Source organism: Brachionichthys hirsutus, chromosome 4 (genome assembly GCF_040956055.1).
Source record: "Brachionichthys hirsutus isolate HB-005 chromosome 4, CSIRO-AGI_Bhir_v1, whole genome shotgun sequence".
In the NCBI taxonomy this organism is placed as follows: Eukaryota; Metazoa; Chordata; class Actinopteri; order Lophiiformes; family Brachionichthyidae; genus Brachionichthys; species Brachionichthys hirsutus.
The window spans coordinates 1,569,825-1,594,700 of record NC_090900.1 but is presented as its reverse complement, the minus strand read 5'-3'; the positions used below and the strand labels follow the sequence as shown (position 1 = coordinate 1,594,700).

Here is a 24,876-nt window from a genome sequence, read left to right as displayed (position 1 = left end):
CCGGAAGGAAAAGCTGGTTCCGAAGTAATAATCACGTTTATTGCCAATACTGTAGTCCAATCAGCTCTTTCAGTCTAACTCAGGGGTCCACATTTGGCCCGCCCCCCTGAACAATCCCAGATAAAAAAATAAAATAAAAAAATAATTTTTTTTTTTTTTTTTTCCTTTCCATACAACATGAGTCGCCGGTGGGGGGGTCAATAATTGTATGGGCTGCATTTAAGAGGGGTCATTAATTCAATATTTTGTTTCCTAAAAATAATATTGATAGTGGAGAATATATTAATATTCTGAAGAAAAGCATTCTTCCTTTTGTTTGGGACAATTTTAATGATGATCACATACGACCAGGAAGGTAATGTTCCATGGACCTTTTTTCTGTGAGGAACCCGGAAAGGGCTATTTGGTTATTTTATTAATAGTGTTATATTTATTTCCTGACTTTTTTTCTGTGAAGAAAGGGTTATTTGGTTATTATTTACTTTATTAATAGTGTAATAATATAATATATATATATATATATATGTATAATAATAATAAATATTATTTATTGTATTATTTGGTTATTTGGTGGCTGTCTGGAAAACAATAAATGTTTAGCCCCCCCCCCCCCCCCCCCCCTGCCATCGTCACACTTTTCCTGTACAAACTGACCCCGGCCCTCCATCAGAGAAGGGAGACGTTATGTGGGCCTTACAGGAAAAAGTTTGGGGACCCCTGGTCTAACTCGTCTTTGACTCAGTTTGAACACACCTCTGAAATTGTAACTTTACACGGAGGATTGAGATCAAGCGGTTTTACTATTTTCTCTGGAGAACCTGTGAAATCGTCACGGATCTGTTTCAGTGCGTAAACCAGGCATCGGGTTCTCTGACATGTTTTATATGGTTTGGCAGCACTAGCTGTCCCAATGAAAATCCACTACACTGATAGATAGTACAAGGTCAGGATGATGTCAGAATGAACAGCGCCTTCTGCAGCACTGGAGGACACCTGCAGGTCACAGGCAACGAGCATGAGAAGAAAAGGATGTGTTTGCATGGAAATATATTCACACACGCGACAAACACTCATTAGAATTGATACAGATATTTTGATCAGCATGTTAAATTAATTTATTATTATAGCATTCATTCATATTTAACCAAGAAGCCCTCTGATGAGTGTGTTCTCGTTTTTTTGTTTTGAGACTTCAGCATTTAAAATGAGATTGTTTGTTTGTAAATGGGAATCAAGATCAGAGTTTTCTTGGGACCATGTTTGTGATGAAATTGCTGCCATGCTGTGTTAGTGTGTCTTTGATGTATACTATTGTCTTTGATGTAACGTGTCATACTATTGTCTTTGATGGTGGCGGGGGGGGGTGCACATCAAAGGGTTACCTATTGATGTGTATGGTGATATTCCACTTTGATGTGCTGTTGAAGTCATCTGGAGGAAACCTATATATACAAACACACGAACACTCTCAGGTATCTACCAAAGATCAATGACAATTACAGAGATGCAAGCATCACCACAGAACTCCGAGGACAAGGCTCTGGCCCTCCATGCACAATCCACTTTACAGCTCGGTGAGCTTTTCACAGGATTCCTTGGGAATCTCACCAAGGAAGAGTGGGAGGGTCTTCAGTCAGGGACCGTTGATCCGAATACTGACGCACAGCTTGGGAATTTGTTCACAGATTTAGTTCAAGTCGTAACTGATGATGTGCGTCAAGCAGTTCTGGAAAAAGCTCCAGAACTGCTTGAAAAGATTCCCAGTTCTCCCCTGAAAGCAAAAACGTCAAGGACCGGCTTTGCTGTTGCACACCAGCAAGTCCAGGAAGCGCTGGAAGACGTGATTCCACCGGTCCTTGCCTTTACAATGGGTGTTCCAGAGGTCGTTGAGGTCATGACACCGTATGAAATGTCACGGCTTTTATCCAACGAGGTGATGAAGAGCTTATGCTCTTCGTCACACAGCAGCCCCGTAAAAACTGCGAACACGCCGGAAGCAAGTGAGCCGCATGTCTTCAAAAATCCCGGGAACAATTGGTTGAGGATACTGCTGCACTTCAAGGTGCTCCTCCAGAGATTTGCACCCAAGGTCCGCAAATTCCTCTGCAGGAAGAAAGCGAAGGAAGTGCCGGCAGTGACTGTGGGAGATTTTATTCCTCCAGACGACGTGCGATGTTCCATTAAAAATGCCGCCGATGCCGTCGTCCAAGGCATAGAAAGTACCGATTTTAAAAGGGAAAATGTCGTCTGTGAACCCACAGAAAGGAAAAAGGAAATTCTTCCAGAGCCACCAGAGGCCCCGGCCATCATGGAAGGGGTGCCTTTGGTGCCTGTGGAAGAGGAAGATCTCCCCACTGAAGAGAGGTGTGACGTCCAAACAGCAGCGTCGCCTGAAGACTTGGAGAAGCGGTGCCGCTGGATTATCACAGTGCTCTTCTCAAGGATCTTCCAGGGGACGAACGTTGACATAACGGACATGATGGAAATGACCGAGCTGATGACGAGTCTGTTAGTCGCCAGGATGCAGGAGTCGAGCATCTCTCTGGAGATGAACCTGAAACAGGTCAAAGAGCTCGCCAAAGCTGTCCATAAGAAGCTCTGCAAACTGATGGACGACACATGGACAGTCTGCATGACCCTGATGGGGAAGAAAGTGCCAATTTACACGCTGGTCGTCGACATGCTGGTGACACGTCTGGAGAAGACAAAGAAACAGAAGAGCAACGCTTTTGTTCGGGTCTTCAGGTCTTTCTGTGGCCTCTTTCGGAGGTCAAAGAAATCCGAAGACCCATCCAAGTCTTTTCGGTGAGACAATCAGGTCCGTGTACCCCGGCCCCCCACGCCTTGCAGGTCATAGGTGTTGCAGCACCTATCACCGCTGGCTGTGGGCGAGCGGCGGGGGTGCACCCTGAACATGTCGCCACACATACTGTATTGACAATTTAGAGCGATAAAATTCACAAACATAAATGAATTATTGAATAAAAATTAGAAAATGTCTATCTTTGTCTTGTCTATTATATTGATGGTGTAAATATTTACATGAATCTTCAACAAGAAAAAAAAAGTCTTGTACTGTATCTTTATTAACTATTTGTAGTCCTGGAGTCCACTTCATTAACTATTTGTAGTCCTGGAGTCCATTTTATTAACTATTTGTAGTCCTGGAGTCCACTTTACTAACTATTTGTAGTCCTGGAGTCCATTTTATTAACTATTTGTAGTCCTGGAGTCCATTTTATTAACTATTTGTAGTCCTGGAGTCCACTTCAGTCTCCAGCGACTTTGTCTTTGTTAGAAACGACTAGCGTTGTGTAACATTTAACATGGGAGAGGGCGGGACTTCCCCTTCTACTTTGTCCAATCGACGAGCGCCCCTTTCAGCCACATGACGTTGCTCCAAAAGTTCATTTTGTGAATAAATCACAGTGTGAACGCAGACCTTTCAGCGAATTATAAATGCAGGAGTTTGCTCCCAAAGGAACCGAGTCCTCTTGGTGCAGTGTGAAAGCACCCCTAAAGAGGCTCAGATGCATCCATCCATCCATCCATCCAACAACCATCCTTGGAGACGAGAGGTTCCAGACCATCAGAAGGTTCTAGCTTAACCTCTAATAAATAATCCCGGCCCTCCTGAACAAAGACGAGCGGAACCGGACGTGACTCAATAATCCATGTTTTTCAGTTTATAGAGAACATTAAACTTCCAGCATTTTAATTCTTCCATATTTTTTCCCGGTTTTGACACGAAATACATTTTACATATATTTTGATATTTAGTGACTATTAGTTTAGTTAAAATATCAAAATTAAACTCTATCCTAATTAATAATGTCCAACTATGTACATAAATAAACGCATTTGAAAAAAAAAATATGGTGTAAGGTTATTTTGTATTTTGTAAGGAAAAAATCAACGGTTTGTAAGGCCATGGAGCCTTGGAGGTTGACAGGTATGGATCAGTGGAGACAATTCGGAGAGGCTGCAAAACGCTGAATCCCAAATGGGTCAGGGGGTTTATAGCGGGAATTTATGAGCCCTGGAGGGGGGGGGGGGCAATGAGCAATGAAGCTTTAGAGTTAAAAACGATTAGAAGTAACTATGAAGTGCATATACACTAAGTATTAACAATGTCAGGCTTGAATAGTTCAAATAAATTGTGATTTTCTTTCTTTTTCGGGCACACTCGCCTCCTCGGCTATTACACTTTCCAACCGCTTGGTGGCAGTAAGTGCGTCACCCGAGAGCAGCAGCATCTCAAATCGGTCGGAGAAGAAGATGGGCAGTTGAAGACAGGAAGCCGTGTGTGGCTGTATGAGGCTAGCCAAAAAATAACGCTACTGGTGTGGGTTTTGTTGACTAGCATTTGAAGTTGTTGTTGTGTTTCTGTGTTTTGTTCAGTAAATCGTCAAAAAAATGATCCTTACAGTGAAACCGCTTCAAGGAAAAGAATGCAGTGTGCAGGTGAGTTAAGCACCACCGTGTGGGCTAATTGCTAATCGCTATCTCTCGGCGCTAGCCTTTGTAAGCAAGCTAGCTAGCTATGAGTTTACGCCGGTAGTTCTGTCGCAAGCCCAGCGAGGCTAACTTCGTGCTTAGATAAAAGATATGAAGGATCAAAGACCTTATCGTTTTGGAAGCCTGAACAGAGCTAGCGACATTTACATATCGATCTTTTGTGTACCGGCGTTACTGTGGCTAACAGCTAGCATCATTCTTGGATGTTTTCATCACGTTACTTCCTGATTACTTTCAATCACATGTAGTGTGCGCTCTGTAAATCCTTATTTGGTAATTCTAGACTCAATACTTGATTGACAGCACAAGTCTGACTTTATCTCTTATGGATAAAATGATAACATAAATATTCAAAGTTGAACTATGACTGGCCACAAATGTTTTCACAAGCCTATAGTATGAGTAGTATGAAGAACTGCAAACTTTATCAGCATTGTATGTATGTGTAGGAACTGTGATCATTTTAATGTGACCAGGATGTACAAAAGCGTTGTGTTAATCAATGAGGAAGTAGCTCACATACAAATAGATCTATTATAATGATTTGTCAGAAGGTTGTTGGTAAATTAATGTCTTTTAAAATGTGGCGGCAATCGTGAGCTCAAAGTGTTTCTAAATTTCCCCTTAAAAATAAAAATCAGTCTTAATTACACTCTAAAAATGCACATTTCCAGTTTTGGGATTAATACAGTTTATCTAATCTAATATTTGTTACCAGCCATATGTGCATTGAGATAAGTAACATGATCACACTAGAATGAGGTGTTTAAGGGACCATTTCAAGCGATAAAGGTGCATAATTCACTTGTGCTTAGGATTTTCCCTTTACTTGTGCATTTATTATGTAAACCTGACGCAATTTGAGGATTTCTGAGTGGCTGCACTCTTGCAATTTGAATACTCTTATACCGAAAAGAAGAGATGAATGCTTGCCAAATTTGACTGCAGTGCTGCTCACTGTGACTTTTTCCATCATCTCATTGATTTTCCAGGTGACTGAAGATGAAATGGTCTCCACGGTGAAGGAGCTTGTGTCCGAACACCTCAACATACCAGCAAACCAGCAGCGGTTGCTGTATAAAGGGAAAGCTCTTGCAGGTAGCTTCACAGTCTCTGTACATAAAACTAGTTGCATTGATCGACCGTTTAATTTTCCAAATGAATCAAATATGTACGTTTGCGTTGGTTGCATGCTGTCCTGCCTTCCTCAGATGAGCACAGACTGAGTGATTACTCCATTGGGCCTGAGGCAAAATTGAATCTTGTAATCCGTCCGGTGGGAGAGAGGACTGGAGCGCCGGGGACGGTGGCCGGCAGCAGCGGCAGCACTCAGGGAAGAGTGTGGCAGACTGTGTCCACTATCCTGGCAAGACACTTCAGTCCTGCAGATGCAGCAAAAGTGCACGAGCAGCTTATTAAGGTATTTCAATGTTATATTTATTTAAATATTTTTAACTTATTATATTTGACCTGTGGATAATTACAATTTCTGAATTGCAAAACTTACCGGTAATTAATTTGATGTTTTGCTGCCGGTGGAGGAATCAAATTCCAATTTAAAAACTATCAGCTGAATTATTAATGTTAAGGGACATGATGAGGTTTTTTTTTGTTTTTTTTAATCTAATCAATGTTTGCTAATTTTATTCAACACAAACCTGATTGTTTGTCCTGTTCTGAGCTGAGTGGTGGTCAGTTCTTGAATCAAATATATAATTGTTTATAATTACAGCGTGAAGCATTATGGTTGGGTGTCTGGACGTTGCAGGCCATCCTTTAGATTTGACAGTGGTATTTATGATATGGTCATAACATGGAAACTCGTTGCTGATAAATGAAAATGCAAAGTGTGCGCGTGAAAAAGATCCATTTAAAGTTATCTCCTCACAAATAACGGCGTTAGATCCAGCAGATGTGTTTCGCTTGCTGTCCTTAATTCTAATTTTTGTTTTCCTTTCAAGGATTATGAACGTTCACTTCGACAGCTTAGTCTCGACGACATTGAGCGCTTGGGGGGAAGGCTGCTTCACCCTGAAGTCGAGGGCGTGGATACGTCATACATGGACTAAAACGAATGCCCAGCTGGAGGCTGCTTGTTGTGATTGTATTTTGTGCTCGGTAACAAGAGGTACATGCGGAGGTGAGAGCGTCGGGCACGTCCGTTGTCTTGCAGGGGCCCGGCTCAGTGAGCGCTGATGGCACTTGGCTGTCGATCATCACAACAGCAGGGCTGTCTTTTCTGTGACCATCGGACTTGGATAAGGAAACCTCTTTTTGAATTGATCCTCATTGATCATGTGGTCATTACACAAGACCTGATTGCATAATATTTGAATACAATGGCTTCATTCATCTGTTGGAGTTCACGTGATCGCCGGCTCTCCAGAGGGAGGCTCCTTGTATCTGCTTCAGATTATGGCTGAGTGTGATTGCATCATTTTAACAGTAATACATGTTTTTTTGTTTTTTTCTGCAACTCACTGATATTATTTGTATGATTTTGTAAATAACATGTTTATATATACAAACATTAAAACAGTGGAGACATTTTTTTCTTGTTTAATTTCATTTTATGTGCTGATAATTTTGTGAAAAGCTTTAAAAATAGTGCGAGGATTCATCGTCAGTATTAAAGTATGATCTATGAATACAGGGCGGGATCAAGCGCCACGTCAGTCCGCGTTGACCAATCGGCTGACGCTAACCTCGCAATATAGATTTTTATGACCAATGAGATCGACGCAGAGTAAAGTGGGCGTCGCCTGGGAAGTAACCTGAGGGTTCTGTCTTTTGGTTCTGGTATTGATGCTCACCAGTTTGTCGTGTGAACAATGGCGGGCGGATTCATCGGATGAGGGGAGATGCCATCTTTTTAATCATCAGTAAGCACCGTTTGGTCCTGCAAGCTAATTAGCGTTAGCACAGCTTAGCATCTTTCTTCTTCTTTCTAGCTGTAGCGTGCTAACATTAGCTCATAACAGCAAGCCCCTTCGTGTTGTGCGACAGCGTCGTGTGTTTCCTTGTGATTTAAACAGCGGGATTACGCAGGGATCGGCTGGGATTCCCTTCAGCGCGTAATCCGGTGCGACGTCGGTGAAACGGATCCTCGGGCGGTAGCGACACGCCTCTCTCATCAGGACCACCGCGCTGCGACCAAGCTGCTTCCGGCTTGTTTTATTACTCAGGAGAATAGCCGTGTTTTATTTTTTGCTAGCTCGCATCCGTTTTTATTCGTCATTTCCGGCCGTTTCCTTCTGATTCCAAGCAGATGTTTTTGATGTTTTGACCGGGATTTAAACCGACAACCCCAGATGACTGACTTTAAAGCTGCTTGTGCCGCATCACAAGAAGTTTAAAACGCATCTATCTATGCGTGGGTACTGTATATGTGCATGTACGTGTGTGTGTGTGTGTGTGTGTCTTTGTTTTTTATCTCACAAGCATCTTTAGTGCTCTCTGACGTGGATCAAACAATTATTTATTTTATAAACCCGATTGAACCTACAGAAAATAACAACCGCAAAAGACAGAGGTTAACAAATAGTGGAGTTATATATAAATGATGTCCTGAGGGTATTTTTAGGAAGTATTTTATATGCTAAATGATGTCCTGGGGGTATTTGTAGGAAGTATTTTATATGCTAAATGATGTCCTGGGGGTATTTGTAGGAAGTATTTTATATGCTAAATGATGTCCTGGGGGTATTTGTAGGAAGTATTTTATATGCTAAATGATGTCCTGAGGGTATTTTTAGGAAGTATTTTATATGCTAAATGATGTCCTGGGGGTATTTGTAGGAAGTATTTTATATGCTAAATGATGTCCTGGGGGTATTTTTAGGAAGTATTTTAGCTTCGGGCTCTGTGTGGAACCTCACAAACAGCTCTGCGGCTGCGTTTCAGCAGCATCTGGGACGCCACCTGAGGTTCCGGCCCAACGGCGGCGTGTGCCGCAGCACCGCCCCGGCCTCTGGAGGAAGCCGGTAGAAATGCCGAAGCCGGACGCAGCTGCTGCGAGTTGTGCTGCCGTCGCTCTTTTATTTCGTATTGATCAGGTGCGGTCGCAGTTATTCCTGCTTAATGTTTTGTGTTTTCCGTAAACGCCCCCCCCCTAGTCTGCTGTATTCCCATCTGTACCCATCCTGTTTGTGTCCGTTCAGTAAGAGTCCCTCGCGCTGGGAGAATGGAGGCCCTCGTTCCCACCATCAACCGGCTGCAGGAGGTCTTTCTCACCGTGGGTGCGGAGATCGTGCAGCTGCCCCAGATAGTCGTGGTCGGATGTCAGGTCAAACAATTAAATGCTTCATCGTAAACGTAATGATTGTTGAGTTTGTGCTTCGATGGTTGGCGTGTCTGCAGCGCTCCCCGATGGGAACCCCCCCCTGTCGGTTCTGACCTGCTTTTGTTATGTGCCGATGCAGAGCAGCGGAAAGAGCTCCGTGCTGGAGAGCCTGGTCGGACGGGACTTCTTGCCTCGAGGGTCGGGGGTCGTGACCCGACGGCCCCTCGTGTTGCAGCTCATTAACGTCGCCCCTCTGCAGGAGAGACTGCAGCTCGGGAGCGGTGGCCATGCATTTATTCATATTCCACACAGGAGGGAGGGGCGCTTGTTTTGATGTGATTTGAAAGCACAATCGAGTTTCGGTCCAGCTATGATAAGATAACAATATTAAAGCACAGCGGCATTGTTTTTTTTGTTTGTCGTCATGGCGACCGCATGCAGTGGAAAGTTATCTGTCTGTGTTTGAGCCTTTCGCTAACACGCAGTCTTCCTCGCTCTTCTCCTCTTCTTATTCGCTTCCTCTTCAGGCAACGATGTGAAGAAAACCCCCCAAAGCAGCTTCCCAGGTCTCTGTTTCTGTTTCGACGGTCTGCGTGGAGATTGTTTCGTCTCACCGTGTCTTTTGTCATAGCTCTGCTTTCATCTCCATCCTTCAGTCGAGCCCGACAGAAGTCTATCGTTGCAATCTCACCTTTCATTTCCTCTCCCAAAATTGTTGGCTGAAAAAGAAGCGTCTGCAGAATCGTTGCACTCACGCACTCGTCTCCATTCATCCAGGTGTCAGAGCTGAAGAATGGGGCACGTTCCTGCACTGCAAGAACCAGGTACATTGACCCGAAAGCCTGGCGCGGCGTGCGTCGCGCCCCCTCCTGTATTAGAAGGCGACGCTTTAATCTCTCTCTGACAGATCTTCACAGATTTTCAGGAAATTCGCCGGGAGATCGAAGCCGAGACCGAACGCAGTTCTGGCAACAACAAGGTGAACAGAAAGCCCCGGTGTAAGCGCAGCGATGCCTTAAATGGATTTATTTTACACTGCCCCCCCCCCCCCTTTCCCCCTTTCTTTTAAACCCTTCAGGGAATCACTTCTGAGCCCATATATCTGAAGCTTTATTCCCCCAGAGTCCTCAGTCTCAGCCTGGTCGATCTACCTGGAATCACTAAGGTAAGACTTTCAAATCTCCGGATGGCGATTGACGCCGGTTCCCATTGGGGGGGGTACTTCCAGTAACACCTGGCTGCTCGTCTTTGTGGCCTCAGGTTCCTGTCGGGGACCAGCCGGAGGATATCGAGGCGCAGGTACAGGAGATGATCTTGTCGTTCATCTCCAACCCAAACGCCCTCATCCTCGCCGTGTCCCCTGCCAACTCCGACTTGGCCACCTCCGATGCGCTGAAATTGGCTCGCGAGGTCGATCCAGACGGTAGGACACTAAGATTCCAGCTGCTCTCGCCTTAAAGTGCAAGTTGCTCTAGATCTAGAATATCCGGGACCACCAGAACCTTAGTTTCTCTTTCTCGATATAAATGTCGACAACTTTCGAGTTTATCGACTTTTTGTCTGCCCTTTAAAGATATAATGAGACATCCGTCCGTGTGTCTTGCAGGCCGTCGAACGCTGCTGGTTGTCAGTAAGCTGGACCTGATGGACGCCGGGACGGACGCCCTGGAGGTCCTTCTGGGTCGAGTCATTCCAATCAGACTCGGGATCATTGGGGTGGCTAACAGGTTGGCTCCAGCTTCACCATGCATGATTTCCTGCTATAGCAGGAAATCATGCATGGATGTCAGCGATAAAAGACAAATCCTTTTTAAATCGCTTTGGATTTACGCCACGAATCACATCACAAGTTCTCCATCGATTTAAGAGGTAATTTTGCAATTCTGGGAAAGCATAAAGCATTATTTAAAACGCACGACCTGCACAGTAATTTCTAAACTGAACAGGAAATGTGTATTTCATGGATTAGAAAAGATCACACAGATGTTTTTATTTCGGGTCTTCATCCCTCCATTCCCCCGATCACCTCGCCGCCCTCCCAGCCTCGCTCTCTGATTGATGCTCTTTCCAGGAGCCAGCATGACATCAACACCCAGAAGACGCTGGAGCATTCGATGAAGGATGAGCACGCTTTCCTGCAGCGCCACTACCCCTCCCTCGCCTCCCGCGCCGGCTCGCGCTACCTGGCCAGAGCCCTGAGCAGGCTGCTCATGCGCCACATCCGGGACTGCCTGCCGGACCTCAAAGCCCGGGTGGCCGTGCTGAGCGGCCAGTACCAGGCCCGGCTCAGCGGCTACGGCCAGCCGGTGGAGGACCACGGCGCCACCCTGCTGCAGATCGTCACCAAGTTCGCCAGCGATTACTGCAACACCATCGAGGGAACCGGCAGATACATCCAGACCTCGGAGCTGTGAGTCGGTCTTTGTGTCCATATGCAGCTCGAACGCGCTGCCTCCGTGCCGCGGCTGAACCTGTCTGTCCTACAGCTGCGGCGGCGCCCGGATCTGTTACATATTCCACGAGACCTTCGGTCGCACTTTGCAGTCCATCGACCCCCTCGGGGGTCTGAGCGAGCTGGATATCCTCACCGCCATCCGCAATGCCACGGTGAGCCTCTCCTGGCTTCGAGCCACGCAAATGGCTTCATCCCAATTCTGGTGGCGCTCTCTGCATCGGTAGGAATAGAGCAGGTAAATAATGGAGCCGTGTGTGTGTGTGTGTGTGTGTGTGCCATTCGCCTGCAGGGTCCGCGGCCGGCGCTCTTTGTGCCCGAGGTGTCATTTGAGTTATTGGTGAAGCGGCAAATGAAGCGGCTGGAGGAGCCCAGCCTGCGCTGCGTGGAGCTCGTCCACGAGGAGCTGCAGAGGATCATCCAGCACTGCTGCTCCTTCAGCACGCAGGTGAGCCGCCCGCCGGGGCCGCCGGAGACAGCGGCGCCGTAACAAAGTGTGTCTTTACGTTTTGGAAGGAGCTTCTGCGATTCCCCAAGCTGCACGACGCCATTGTCGAAGTGGTGACCGGGTTACTCAGGAAGCGCTTGCCAGTTACCAACGAGATGGTAATCCGGAGCGTCGCTCATCACCGATCCCGTGGGCGAATCCCGTTGTCGTTTTTATTTTATTTTATTTTTTGCTTCTCTTTCCCTTCAGGTGCACAATCTAGTAGCGATCGAGCTGGCGTACATCAACACCAAGCATCCCGATTTCACAGATGCGGGGCAGGTCTCGGCCTCCGTCAACAGTGAGCAGGGGGGGCGGTGTCCCTCGCAGCAGGTAGTCTGTTCTATCCCGTTTATCCTGCCAGGGTTGTGCACTGTAAAACCTTAACCATTGGGTTTCACTTCAAACGTTTCCCTTTTGACGTTTGTCGTGAAATTCCGGCTTTGACCATCTGACTTCCTTGGATCCCTCGCCGTCAGGCGGAGGCGCTCGACGGAGTGAAGCGTTGGAAGGATGGGAACGCTCCAGCTGCCGGCTTCGGAAGCCCCGGCCGAGGCCAGGCCGTTAGCTTCCCGGACACGGCGAGTGGCGGGACAACGAGTCGGAGGGAACGCTTAGCGAATCCATCGCAGACCGTCCATATGTTGCTTTTCCCTTTTCCCCTCTTTCCCAGGCGGCGCCGGGGTCCCGCAAGCTGAGCAGCAGGGAGCGGCGGGACTGTGAGGTCATCCAGCGCCTCATCAAGTGCTACTTCCTCATCGTCCGTAAAAGCATCCAAGACAGGTTTGGCTGGATCTAGTGTCCATATCACCGGGGGGGTGGGGGGGGGGGGGGCACGCAGCTGCTGCTGCTGCTGATGCACATTCTGTGTTTTTCCACAGCGTGCCCAAGACAGTGATGCACTTCCTGGTGAATTTCGTGAAGGAGCGGCTGCAGAGCGAGCTGGTGGGTCAGCTGTACAAGCAGCGGCTGCTGCAGGAGCTGCTCGCCGAGCCGCAGGACACGGCGCAGCAGCGGGCCGAGGTCGCGCAAACGCTGGAGGTAAAAATGGGCTCATCAAGACTCCTCCTTCCATTGTTCTGCTTTAGAGGGCTGAGATTTACCCGCCTCTCCGCTTCTCCCTCCCCAGGCGCTCCAAAGAGCCAACGGCGTCATCTCGGAGATCCGGGAGACTCATCTGTGGTAGCCGGAGGAAGCGAACCGGCGGTCACGGCACGTTGATGAGCGACACACTGGGGGGTGTCGCTTTTCACCGTGAACGCCGTTTAGCGGCGGAAACGAACTCAACACAGGCCGAACGCGCCGTTGCAGAGTCGCCGTGAGAAAGGCGGAGCCGTGAGCGACATCTTCTTGCGTGAAATGTTTGTTTCGTGCTGGAAACGTAAAGAAAGAAATATGAACAACGGGCTCCCCCGTTAGCCCGTTAGCAGGCGCTCCATTTGTGTGCGATTCCTTGACTCTAAAGCTCCAGACGTGGAAACGACGTGACAATCCGACCCTATCTGTGCTGCAATGCGTGAGGAAGTCGATCGGATTACCCCCCCCCCCCCCCCAGCCCTGTAATGAGGATTCCCGTCAGGTTTATTTTCCAGGGTCGCGTTTCTCCTTCATCCCATTCATTATGCGTCTGAGTCGGCGTGTTTTTCTTCTGATGGGCAGCCAGCATGAAGAACATCTCCGGTGCGTAGAAGCCGTTAATGGATGGAAATATTCAGGAAGTTACATCATAACAACCATCGACTAAAAAATGCCCCCCGCCCCCCCTCGGTGTGCAGATATCTTCTGAATGAAGCAAATAATAAATATACATTTATACGTGTGTCTCTGTGGGACCGTCCTGCCGTCAGGGAGCGAGCGCATGTGCATGTGCATGTGTGTGTGTGTGTGTGTGTGTGCGCGTTTTGCATTCATCATGCGTCGGCGGCCTCCGACTTCCTGCCTGCTGATATCTGTGATGCGTGTTTTGTGGATCTGAACCTGTTGAGGTGGAGACTAGAGATTAAACTCCTGGATGTTATTGACGACTGGCGTCTGGAATAATCGATCGCTGGCAGAAGTTCCTTCCCCACAGTAGCGGAACAATAGAAGTGATTACACTCAATGTGCTTCGCTGTATTGATCCTGCATTAGTGCCTGGAAAGAAGTGTGTGAATCCATGGCAGCGGCGCCGACAGGATGAAAGACACCCCCCCACCCCCACCCCCGATATCGACATGGGGTCCCGGACTCCAAAGCTCCAGAGCAGGATGAAATGCTTCAGCGTCATCTGCTCCCATTTAGATGATTTATGTCAATGCAATCCAACTTAAAGCTGAAGGGGGGGGGCAGGAAGTGGGGGTGATGGATGAGTTGAACGCTGCTCATTAAGGGTGAGCCAGGGTTCTATGGTCCAGGTGAACAAGGGGGAGGCGGCTGTATTCACAAAATATGAGTGGTGCACATCTAAGTGCATCCACAGCCGGGGGGGTGGGGGGGGGGGGGTCATCCCACAAAGAGAAACTAAAACTGTCACCTGTCACTTCAGGTGATTCTTTAGATTGCGTGTACTTTGCGTCCCACCGGCAGCCACACATTCTGAACACCCTCCTGGTAACACACCACCCACTGAGACCGGACCGTACCATCTCTGACAGGCAGGGAGGGGGGCTCTGCTGCAGCATCAGGACCACCGCATCCTGCCGCTCAGATAGAAATCAGCTGAATTTAAACCGAACATATTCCAATCAACGCCTGAGACCCCCCCCGCGGGGCTCTCCTGCCCCCCCACCCGGGTTTATGCAGCGCTTTGAGGTGCGTCCTTCCTCTCCTCCTCGTCTCTCCTCCGCTCTTGAGCCAGTCAGCGGAGCGAGCCGAACAAAGCCATTGGAGTGAGAGAGGGGGGGTGAGAGAGGAGCTCCGGGGAAGAAATGTCGCTGACTGTCGCCTGGACAACCGGGTAAGAGAGTGGGGGGGGATGGGGGGGGGGGAGAGAGAGAAAGAGAGAAGGACATAAAGGGGAAGGAAACAACACGTTAACTGAGATTAGAGGATTCCTTGAGAGAGAGAGGGGGGGGGGGGGTCCTTTTGGTTTCTCTCTCTCTCTCTCTCTCTTTCTTTCATTGAGTTGTTAAAACATGGCACTAAAGCTGTGCGTGATTTCTCCCCACGCCAGATCACGGAGGGGATGAAGCCGCGGCGCACAAGTTCGGCGCGTCACGAGTGGAGCCGGCAGGCCTGAACGCTCCACCTGTAACCCCCCCCCAGGTAAGTGCAACATCACACCGCAAGCGGAGTCATTTCATGGAGAAATAGAGAAAGTAAAACCAAATCAATAATCAGCTGCGGCGGCGCGCACGCGCATTGTTGATCAGAGTCACTAAGTTTGCGTGAAACAGGGTCCGTCTCGCGTTGAAGATGCTTTCCAGACAAAGAGAACTTCATTTATTCCATCTTTATGCAGGAGAGTGAGATCAATTCCACGGCGCGGGCCCCCCCCGGGACGCTCCACGCACCGCGCGTGTCGGGATGAATTCAGGGACAATGAGAAAATGCGCATCGTTGCTTGGTGCAAATAGACGTGGAGAGTTTGACTCCGGATTCACAGACGTGCACGTCCGCTGCAAACATACCGCCGGCGCGTGCGTGAGGAAAGCAACGCTGGTGCTGAAATCAATGCTGACTTTACAACAGGCTGCATGTGTGTGTGTGTGTGGCGCGGGAGGCAGCGTGCATGTGATATCCATATGGATGAGACGGTTTTATTTTTAGCCGCCATGGGATGAAGGTTAGAAATCAGTCACCTTGGTCGACAAGAGGAGATTGAAGGGATGAGGAGGAGGAGGAGGAGGAGGAGGATGAAGAGGATTACAGGTGATGGGTTCAGGCTCCCAGCAGGCGCGGTTAAAATAACACGCTCTGGTGGGAGAGTTGATGGTTCCACCCCATAGCTCCCTCCAGCAAGGCAGGTGAGCCCGCCCACATGGCTCCGTGCTGCGCAACACGACCCTTCATGATGCTGCTGCTCCGCGCTTTAATAAAATAAAAATAAAATACATTTAAAGTAAAGCTGCACAGAAAGTTGAAAATTGAGTTTTCCGTGAGGGAAAGTGGGGGGCATCCAATCCACGGTCACGCCACAGGCCCAGCGCAAGAGCAAGGTTCGATAGTGGGAGCCAATAAATGCGGGAATAGATGCGCGCCATGGGCGTTACGCACCAAGAACCTCCACAGAGCCGCAGGGGAGCAGCGCGGTGAAGAGAAGCAGGAAGCCAAATGAGAATATCTTTAAATCCACCGTGTACCTAATCCGGAATGAACAATTCTGCAGGTTGTAAACACATTAGTTCTACCGCGCAGCTCCACGCACGCAGCTCCACGCACGCAGCTGTTCACCGCACACAATCATGAGACGCTGCAATGTTCCCGGAAGCGCAGCGGCGTCAGACTCATCAGAGGAGGACGCGTCCCCGAGGCGGCGCGTAATTTGCCTCGCTGTGCCTGCGCGCTGCATGTTCCGGGCACGCAGCCGGTGACGGAGGCTCGGCTCGAGGCGCGTGTGCGCGTGCGTGTCTCTAACGAGTTCCCATCACCGTCACACTTTGAGGCATGAGGTTGAACTTCCCTCCTCTGCGTTCCCAACAGGTGTCGGCATGGACGTGGAGGATGAGCCGCTGTTGTTTCAGAGCAGCTGGGGAACGGAGGACAATGAGGAGGAGGAGGAGGAGGATGGAGGTGCACGCGCACGCGCAACGGAGCGGAGATGTCTCTCCGGTCCGTGGAGGGCGGTCGGGTGGATGTACACGCAGCCTTGCGCCAGCGGCGTGATTCTAGGGGTCGTAGTCCTGCTGCCGTGCGCGCTCTTTGCCTACATGCTCCTCTACTGCCCCCCTCTGGACATAGACCTCTCCTACAGTGCCTTTGAGGTTCACAGCCACTTCTCCGCCGAGCGTTTCGACGCGCTCACCATCGCGGTGAAGACCCAGCTGGGATCCTGGGACAGACGCAGGCGGGACTCGGACGAGGGCGAGTCTGAGGCCTTGCGGGGGCTTCTGTTGGAGGAGCTGGGGGGCCGACAGGGAGCGATCAACGGGACAGATAACGCTCCTCCTGGGTTGGGTTTGGGGCGTTCCACTCGGCCCCCCATCAGGAGGCGCAGGGTCGCCCCCAACTACTACCTGCAGAGCCGAGCTCTGTGGAGGGTCGAGCTGGTGTTCGTGGCTCAAGGGGGGGGCGAACGCAACGTCTTCACGCCGGAGCGCCTGCAGACGATTCACCGCGTGGAGCGCCTGCTCACGCAGCATCCGCAGTTCCAGCAGTTCTGCTGGAAGCCGCTGGAGGTGCTGCGGGACCTGCCGCTGGGCCGTCCTACTGCTCGCCCCCCAGCTCGCTCCTGTCGTACCTCTATCCCAGCGAGCGCGGGGGGAAGATCTATTACGATGGGATGGGTCCAGATCTCGCCAACGTTCAGGGTGAGTCCGGGTCAAAGAGCCGTTACGCACGGCGCTGGCGCCGCTGATTGGCTGTGTGTGTGTGTGCGTGCGTGTGCGTGCGTTCCCAGGTTCTCTGCGTCTCGCCATCACCCATCCTCAGTTCTACTGGTACGTGGATGAAAGTGTGACCCCGGAGCGTCTGTCCTCCTCGCTCCTACGCAGCGAGATCCACTTCGGAGCTCCTCTCCCGTCCTTCTCCTCCCTGCAGGATCGCCCCGATGAGCAAAGAGCTCGCTTCAAAGACTTTGTGGTTCAGTATGCAGAGATCCTGTCCAAGCAGTCCACCAGGTCGGGGGGGGGGGCACAATGTCAGCTGCCAGTTTTGAGAGAGTTGTTTTCATGTCCACCATGTCCCCCCCCCCAGCCAGGTGAAGGTGCTCTACGGGGGGACAGAGCTGTTCGACGACGAGGTGAGGCACACCTTCCACAACGACATGATGCTGGCCGTCATCAGCGGCGCCTGCATCGCCGCGCTCGTCTACGTCCTCACCTCCTTCTCGGGTACGGTGCGCTCGGCTCAAGGGCACTTTGAAAGATGAGAATAGAACTCGTGGATTTGCTCGTGCATCGGTCGGATGTGATTTCTTTTTTCCTTTTCAATCTCTCTGCAGCGTTTCTGACTTTCTTCGGCCTCGCCAGCATCGGCTGAGCTGCCTGGTGGCTCTTTTCTTGTACCACGTTGTGTTTGGCGTGCGGTACCTGGGCATCCTCAACGGAGTCGCGGCCTTCGTTATTATCGGCATCGGTAAGCGAACCCCGACTTTATCCATCCACAGGAGGACGCGTCGGATCCTGGAGATGGATGAGAATATCAATACCTCGCTCACGTCAGGGACCGGCGGTCGGTTTAGCTTTTCAGGAAGACAAGAAACGGGGGAAATGTTCATCGTCTCAATGAATCGGATACAAAAATGACGTTAAAAACATCATAAATCTCACAGGTGACACAACAAAATGCAGCTTCCTGCGTTGACTCCTCCTCCTCCTCATGGATTGGCTCAATCTCCATGTTTAGAATGATCCTTAAATGAGGAAGGCCTGAGTCGTGTTTTTCAAACCATTTCCCAAAATGTCAAACTGTTCCTTTAAAGGTAAACACATTTCTCCCGTTGGATTACAACCACATGTAACGAAGCCTCTGTCCGCTCAGGGGTGGACGACGTGTTCGTCTTCATCAGCACCTTCAGGCAGGCGTCTCACCTGCGTCCGCCGCAGCGGCGGATGATCTACACCGTTCAAACCGCCGGCCGGGCGACTTTCCTCACCTCCTTCACCACGGCGGCGGCGTACGCTGCTAACACCTTCTCTCAGGTAATCATGGGGGGGGGGGGGGGGCTGTTAACAGGATCTGTACGGGACGTGTAAACGACCCCCCCCCCCCTGCTACGGATGAATAGAAGTGCCTCTCTCAGCAGACAGACGTTTTCATGCGATAAGCACAAATGGGATGTTTCAAGGTCCCTTACGCTGTGACACCCAGATCCCAGCCGTGCATGACTTCGGCTTATTCATGGCCCTCATTGTGAGCTGCTGCTGGCTTTGGGTGTCCGTCCTGATGCCTGCAGCGCTGTGTGTCTGGACCGAGTGCGTGGAGCCTCAGGAACATGCCTGGTTGAGTCGGTGAGGTGTTATTTCCTTACTTTTTGTGTGTGTGTGACGTTTTGTGTGCATGCGGTGCGACACTGCAGGCATAGATGTAATCCCCTTCAGCCCCCCCGCCCTCCCCCCCCCCTCCCTAGCTGGAAGCGGTTTTCCGGCCCGTCAGCAAGTTACGGCCCTTTGTCGGACGAGGACGACGATGTGGCGCTTCTGTCTGTGGAGATGGAGCCAGGTGAGATTATGATCTCCTTTGTTTTGAATGAATGATGGGGGGGGGGTAGCCAAACCAGGCTGTAAAACCCTCCCTTTGTCTCGTCCCCAGGCTCCTGTGACACAGACGGCGATGCAGCCATCCTTTCCCTGTCGGTGGAGACGCCTCTGGCCCCCCCAGGGCAGCGGCAGGTGGGCGTGGTGAGCACCAACCTCCAGATGGCGCTGAGGAAAGTTGTGGCAGAGCCGGCCGTGGAACGCCGAAAAGCCGTCTTGGGTGAGCTTTGATAGAAGCGGAGTTTATCTGAAATCAATTTGTACTGGGGGGGGGGGGGGCAATTATCTGCTTTACATCCGGCGCCGGCTGAAAGCGCCGCTCCTCCTGGCTTAAGGAGATCCAGTCCGTCAGAGGCAGAGCACGCCTCTCATCCTCCTCTTCCTCTCGGCCCAGGTGTCTTCCTCCTGGTCCTCCTCCTGTCCGCCGGGTGCTGCTGTCTCCTGAGGCCGGCCACTCGCGCCCCCCTTCTCTTCCGCCGGGACACGAACCTGCAGACTCTGCTGGCTCTGAGGAGCAACCTCAGCGGTCAGGGCATCTCCTGCCCGATGTGCTCGGGTGAGGCCACGGCGGTGACGGAGACGCTCTCGCCTCCCGAGGTGAAAGCCAATCGTCTGATTCCACGTCCCGCAGGCGCGTTCATGGAAAAGCCCCGGTCTCTGAGCAGCCACGCCTCCTCTTCGGCGTTTAAGTTTTCTACACATCAGCAGAACCCGAGCGCCACATCCTCCAAAGGTCCAACGTCAAGCCACGCAGGTAAACCGTGCTCTCGTTTCCTCCACATCGTACGTCTTTTTTTTTTTACGTGTTTTTTACATGTTTTGCTTCTTTTTAAGGATCTTTATTCACGGTGTTCGTATCCAAGTTAACCCTCGGAGCCTCCACGACCATTTACCGCTACTCCCTTAACGTGAGCGCGCCGTCTCCATGGAAACCGTGCAGCTCAGAGCATCAAGAGGTGTCGTCGTTTCAGGTCAGAGAGCACAATTCCGGAGGTTTCTTTCCGTCTCCCGGCTCATCTTTGATCTACGCAGCCTACCGTCAGCCCCGGGGGAATTACACCACCAGGATGACGGTGTGCGTTTCCCACGTGTACCATCCCTACCCCAGCTGGATGATCACATCCGCCTCGTGCGACCCGCATCACGGCTGGACGCCGGAGTTCCCCTTCTACGTGGCGTCGTCTCCGCAGCAGCACGGCAGGTGAAGGCGGAGGAGACGCAGGAGGCGAGTTGAATCGGGCCGTCATCCCTGCTCTGCTTTCTCCTCCCGTAGGAGGCTGTACTTCGCCCAGCGCCGCCTGCGGCCTCATCCCAGCCGGGTGTGCGTCGACCCGCCGGGCTGCGGCGTCGGTTCCGGGCCCGATGGGCCCACGCAGGGAGCCTTTCACGCTCCCCTCGCCAGCTTTGAGCAAGGTAGAGTCACAAAGCAGCATCGTGACCGTTTGGAAACCATTTCCTCCCCGCATGGCGTCTTTATTACGTCATTTGTTGCTGCCGAGGCCTGAAAGTAGAGAGGAAGCCGCGAAACGGCGCCTCTTTTACACCGTGCAAATGAATGAAAGCTGCTTCGAGCCTTTCTCTCTGATCTCGTTGTCAAAGATCCGTCATCGGCTGCTGAAAGGAAACGATCCAAGACGTTTGGCTTCGACCCTTGCAGCGGGGGCGCATGTGGCCGCCCGGCCGTGCGTCCTCTGGTCGACACCGGGGCGATGGTTTTTGTTGTGTTTGGGATCCTGGGAGTCAACCGGACCGAACGCAGGGACAACCACGTGATCGGAGACCTGGTAAAGGGCACGCACCCCCCCCCCCCCTCCTCCTCCCCAGTTGGTGGAGCGATTGGCTAACGGGAATAAAGCAAAGCCAGATTGTGAATGTTTGTCCTCCCGTGGTTGACGTGGTGTTCATTCTCTCCACAGGGAAACGTTATATTGGATCCAGACTTCGATATATTCCAGGAAATGGGACATCTTTGCAAAATCTGTAAAGCAATTAGCGCCAACAAACAACTTGTGAAGCCGGGAGGAGCTCAGTGTTTGCCTTCAGGTGAGATCGGGACCCTTTTCTTTCAGCTCAGAATAACAATCGGGTTCATTAGAAATCTGATTACTTGAAGGTTTCGATTTTTTTAAAGCTGTTTTTCACGTGGAAGTGCAAAAACAAAACAAACATTGGTTTGAACTTCTCAAAGTTCTATAAACTGCTGGCAGGTTTCCCTTATCTTTAACAATTGAGCAATTCCAGGATATTATTTCTTTTAGGTTTCATTTTGGCACGCTTTCCCTGATTCTGCAAAAGCCCACAGATTCCACAAACCGTGACGGAGCTGTGTGAGGGTGAACGTCTGTCTTCTGCCCTTCTCAGGTAACAAACTCTCGTCTCTCCTGCCCCTGCTCCACCCGGACTGCCGCTCCCTGCCGGAGCCCAACCTGCTCCCGGGGCAGCTTTCCCACGGCGCGGCGGGAACGCACGGCGGCAAGGTCCGCTGGCTGTCCATGGCCTTCGAGTCCGTGAGTGCCGCCGGCTTTTGTTACCTTCCAGCATCCAGTCAGTCTCTCTTTCTCTCCAACGCTCGTCCTCTCCTTCCTCTGAAGACCACCTACAAGGGGAAGTCCTCCTTTCAGACTTACTCCGACTTCCTCCAGTGGGAGAAGTTCATCCAGGAGCAGCTCGCCTCCCTCCCGCGCTCCTCCGCTCTGCAGCGGGGGTTCCAGACCTGCGAGCACTGGAAGCAGATCTTCATGGAAATCATAGGCGGGTGTTGGGTTCTTTGGTGGGGGGGGGGGGGCACGTCTGAATCTAATCATCTACTGCTCTGTAGGCGTGGAGAGCGCCCTCTGGAGTCTCCTGCTGTCTCTCGCCATCTGCGTGGCGGCCGTGTCCGTGTTTACTGCACACCCTCTGCTGCTGCTGCCGGTGCTCGCCACCATCCTCGGTACCAGAGAACGCCGACATGTGGGGGCCTGACCCCTGACCCCGATCCTCGCTCCTGCATGTATTAATTCAGCCTATCCGGGCCTTCCACAGGAGTGATCTGCCTGGTGGTGGCGCTCATGTACTGGCTGGGCTGGGAACTGGGGGCCGTGGAGGCCACCTCTCTGTCCATACTGGTGGGCTCTTCGGTGGATTACTGCCTGCACCTCGTGGAGGGATACCTGCTGGCTGGGGAGGCCCAGGCCCCCACGCCGGGCCGGAGCTCGGTATGGATGAGTGTGATTTAGGGATTAATAATCCCAGAAACACCCCGAGGGCTCCTGAATAAAGAGGAGCGGCTCCTCTTGTCGTTTTGCAGGAGGCAGAGAGGAAGAGGCGGACCCTGGAGGCCGTGAACCACGTGGGCGTCGCCATAGTGTCCAGCGCCATCACCACAGTCATCTCCACGGTCCCGCTCTTCTTCTGCGTCATCGTGCCGTTCGCCAGGTTCGGCCAGATCGTGGCCATCAACACCGCCGTCTCCATTCTGTTCACCCTGACCGTCACCGTGGCGACGCTGGCCAGCGTGGCCCCCGCCCGCTTCAACAGGGCCCCCGGCGCCGTGATGAAGGCCGGCCTGGCCGTGGCGGCGGCTTGGGCGTTGGGAGCGGCCGCGTGCTGGGTGGGGGGGCGGCTGGGGGCGCCGGCCTGGCAGTCGATCGGCGTGTGAACGCCGGCGTCTGGCAGAAGTTCCTCTGTATGCAAAAACAAAAGAAAACGGGAAGCACTGCGCGTCCCTTCGTGGAGGATCCCACTTCCACAGCACAAAGATGTCCGTTCATTCCGTCGTTGGAAGATGTTCATCCTGTTTTTTTTGCTCATATTGATTGGTCACCTCTTCTAGTCCAAGGAGGCGGGTTGCGGTGACTCAGGCCACCGGCGGCTCTCATCGCATGAAACCGAGGCGGTGGAGGCGGAGAGGATCTGCGCCGCATGAAGAGCCTCTGGCGGCTCCATGAGCTGCCGCGGTGAACACCGTGACGATTAGCGTTCAGCCACATCACGCGTGAACTAGGGAGTCATGATGTCCTGCAGCGAGTTGTACTTTATAACGTTTAGTTCAAAGTGTTGTGTGACGTAAAATGCTTCGCGTTCTGAAGAGCTGACGTCAGACGCTTCAGTTAAAGCGGAACACAAAGGGGACATTTCATTCGCTTACACCAACCATTGCGTAGTAAATGTTTTACTGTAGTAATGGGTTGTATATTAAGAGTTAAATAAAGCACAAGTACTTTAAATGCATATCCTAGGGCGGTATCAGAGTACTTTCTTTCAGTCGTGGCGTACAACCATCATGATAGCTTAGATCTCCTGGAGGTTCACCCTCATTTAAAGGCCCTCGGGATCCACGCAACCAAACACGAGGGCCGCTTGTCAAACATTAAAACGCTGTCGTAACAAGAGCGGTGCGTTTCCGTTTAGCGTGCGTCGTTAGTGAAAGCTGGAATGAAGCGGCTGCAGAAAGCTTCCGCGTCAGTTCCTCCCGCATCGTCACGCAACGGGACGAAGAGCCACAGGAGCTGCAGCGGGGCAAGTGTCACATTTCCAGTTAATTATTCATGTCAAACCACTCAGGCTTTCGGTGCTCATTGTGATGAAAATGTTAAAATATGTTTGAGTCAATATAGAAAAAGCTCCTGCAGAGAATTCGCGTTTTATTTCATTTCGCAGCAGGAGGAACTCTCATTCCAGCGGGCTGGGAAGAGAAATGCAAAAAGATGTTTTTCTTGCTCTTGAATGACAAAAGTGTTATTTTAAAGGTATTAAGCAGTTTCCTGATGTAGAAATGCTGACATCAAATTTGATACGGGAGGAAAGCAAGCCCCGTTTTCTTTTGTGCAGCATCTAGAAATGGTTGATTCTGTGTAAATCACATTTAAATTTGATGGAAAACGTTACTAAAATACACTGACAGAATGAAAGGAAAAAAGTTCTCTGCTGTATTTTTAAATCAACTCCTCCATAAATATTACAATCCAATGAATAGGGGACTTTTAGATTTGGTTGTGTCTTCTGAGCATTGAGAAATGGCACCAAATTGGGTTTCAGTTATAAAATTCACTGTGAACAATGATCGGAATTCCAAGTCACGTGTCGGGACTGCTGCAAGTGCAGAGAGAAATAAACGGAGAGAATGAACGAGTGATCAAATGGTATATTGAACACAGATGAATGGCTACACATTAAAAAGGCAATTATAGGGTTGGTTTCAACAGTACTCGTCCACCTTTACAGTATTATAGGTAGTCCGCTAGAACAATAAATACCCAGGCTCATTTGGTTCTTGAGAAATACTTCATTGTACCAAGAAAAAAAGGCATTTCTTTGCAGAGAAATTATTTTACATCAAACCGTTATTACCCCCGCATTACAGGGCACACACAATGTTCAAGTATGCCCGAGGAACTAAATGGAGCAATCAAAAAAAGAAAAATGTAAAAACAAAAACAGAACGAGATAAAATGCAGTTTAAAAATGAGTGAACTGGCATCGCACTTCACATAAAAGTCATGATTTTGGAACATTCCACCGTAAAGTGCTGACTGGTTCGAGCTGAGAAAAGCACATGTTCCCTTTGAAATCACACACACACTAACTTTATACATGGAGGTACAGTAATAAGCCCGTCAGGCAAGCAATCACCAACCAGAAGACATGGAACAAGTCACGTGCTAGTCCTTTAATAAGATAACAGTTTCCTTAATTTCCTTGCTAATGGTAACAACGAGAATCTTGCCACTGGTTGCCATGACAATGCCGATTACAATCGCTGGTGTTGCCCACTGTACAGCTTTCCTTCTCTCCTTGTAATTACATGCAATTGACTGACATA

General features: G+C 50.5%; 3 protein-coding genes across 4 annotated transcripts; all 3 read left to right on the top strand.

The window, feature by feature from the left end:
* Nucleotides 1-4,274: 4,274 nt before the first annotated feature.
* On the top strand, nucleotides 4,275-7,058 carry ubl4a (ubiquitin like 4A). 2 transcript variants are annotated; one of them, XM_068760712.1, is made up of 5 exons: nucleotides 4,275-4,312; nucleotides 4,402-4,464; nucleotides 5,511-5,616; nucleotides 5,730-5,938; nucleotides 6,480-7,058. In XM_068760712.1, the coding sequence occupies exons 2-5, from the start codon at nucleotides 4,417-4,419 to the stop codon at nucleotides 6,585-6,587; spliced, it is 471 nt and encodes a 156-aa protein (XP_068616813.1). In that variant the 5' UTR covers nucleotides 4,275-4,312; nucleotides 4,402-4,416; the 3' UTR covers nucleotides 6,588-7,058. The 2 variants fall into 2 exon arrangements, with proteins under 2 accessions (XP_068616813.1, XP_068616812.1); XM_068760711.1 differs by having other exon boundaries at nucleotides 4,292-4,464.
* Nucleotides 7,059-8,701: 1,643 nt separating this feature from the next.
* Nucleotides 8,702-12,925, top strand: si:dkey-32e23.4 (dynamin-1-like protein). The gene is made up of 17 exons (XM_068760710.1): nucleotides 8,702-8,803; nucleotides 8,940-9,081; nucleotides 9,328-9,366; nucleotides 9,578-9,624; nucleotides 9,708-9,779; nucleotides 9,879-9,965; nucleotides 10,061-10,223; nucleotides 10,407-10,527; nucleotides 10,872-11,210; nucleotides 11,287-11,407; nucleotides 11,545-11,700; nucleotides 11,769-11,858; nucleotides 11,950-12,072; nucleotides 12,219-12,320; nucleotides 12,413-12,522; nucleotides 12,621-12,780; nucleotides 12,869-12,925. Exons 1-17 carry the CDS (start codon nucleotides 8,702-8,704, stop codon nucleotides 12,923-12,925), a joined length of 2,031 nt encoding a protein of 676 aa, XP_068616811.1.
* Nucleotides 12,926-16,367: 3,442 nt separating this feature from the next.
* disp3 (dispatched RND transporter family member 3) lies at nucleotides 16,368-22,824 on the top strand. Its single transcript, XM_068738622.1, is given in 21 exon segments — nucleotides 16,368-17,070; nucleotides 17,073-17,186; nucleotides 17,276-17,495; nucleotides 17,572-17,708; nucleotides 17,819-17,851; nucleotides 17,854-17,952; nucleotides 18,358-18,518; nucleotides 18,688-18,827; nucleotides 18,947-19,038; nucleotides 19,129-19,293; nucleotides 19,468-19,629; nucleotides 19,705-19,827; nucleotides 19,908-20,274; nucleotides 20,347-20,474; nucleotides 20,673-20,857; nucleotides 20,990-21,116; nucleotides 21,435-21,580; nucleotides 21,665-21,824; nucleotides 21,892-22,005; nucleotides 22,098-22,282; nucleotides 22,366-22,824. Coding segments are annotated over 21 exon segments (3,909 nt in total). The 3' UTR covers nucleotides 22,714-22,824.
* Nucleotides 22,825-24,876: the final 2,052 nt, after the last annotated feature.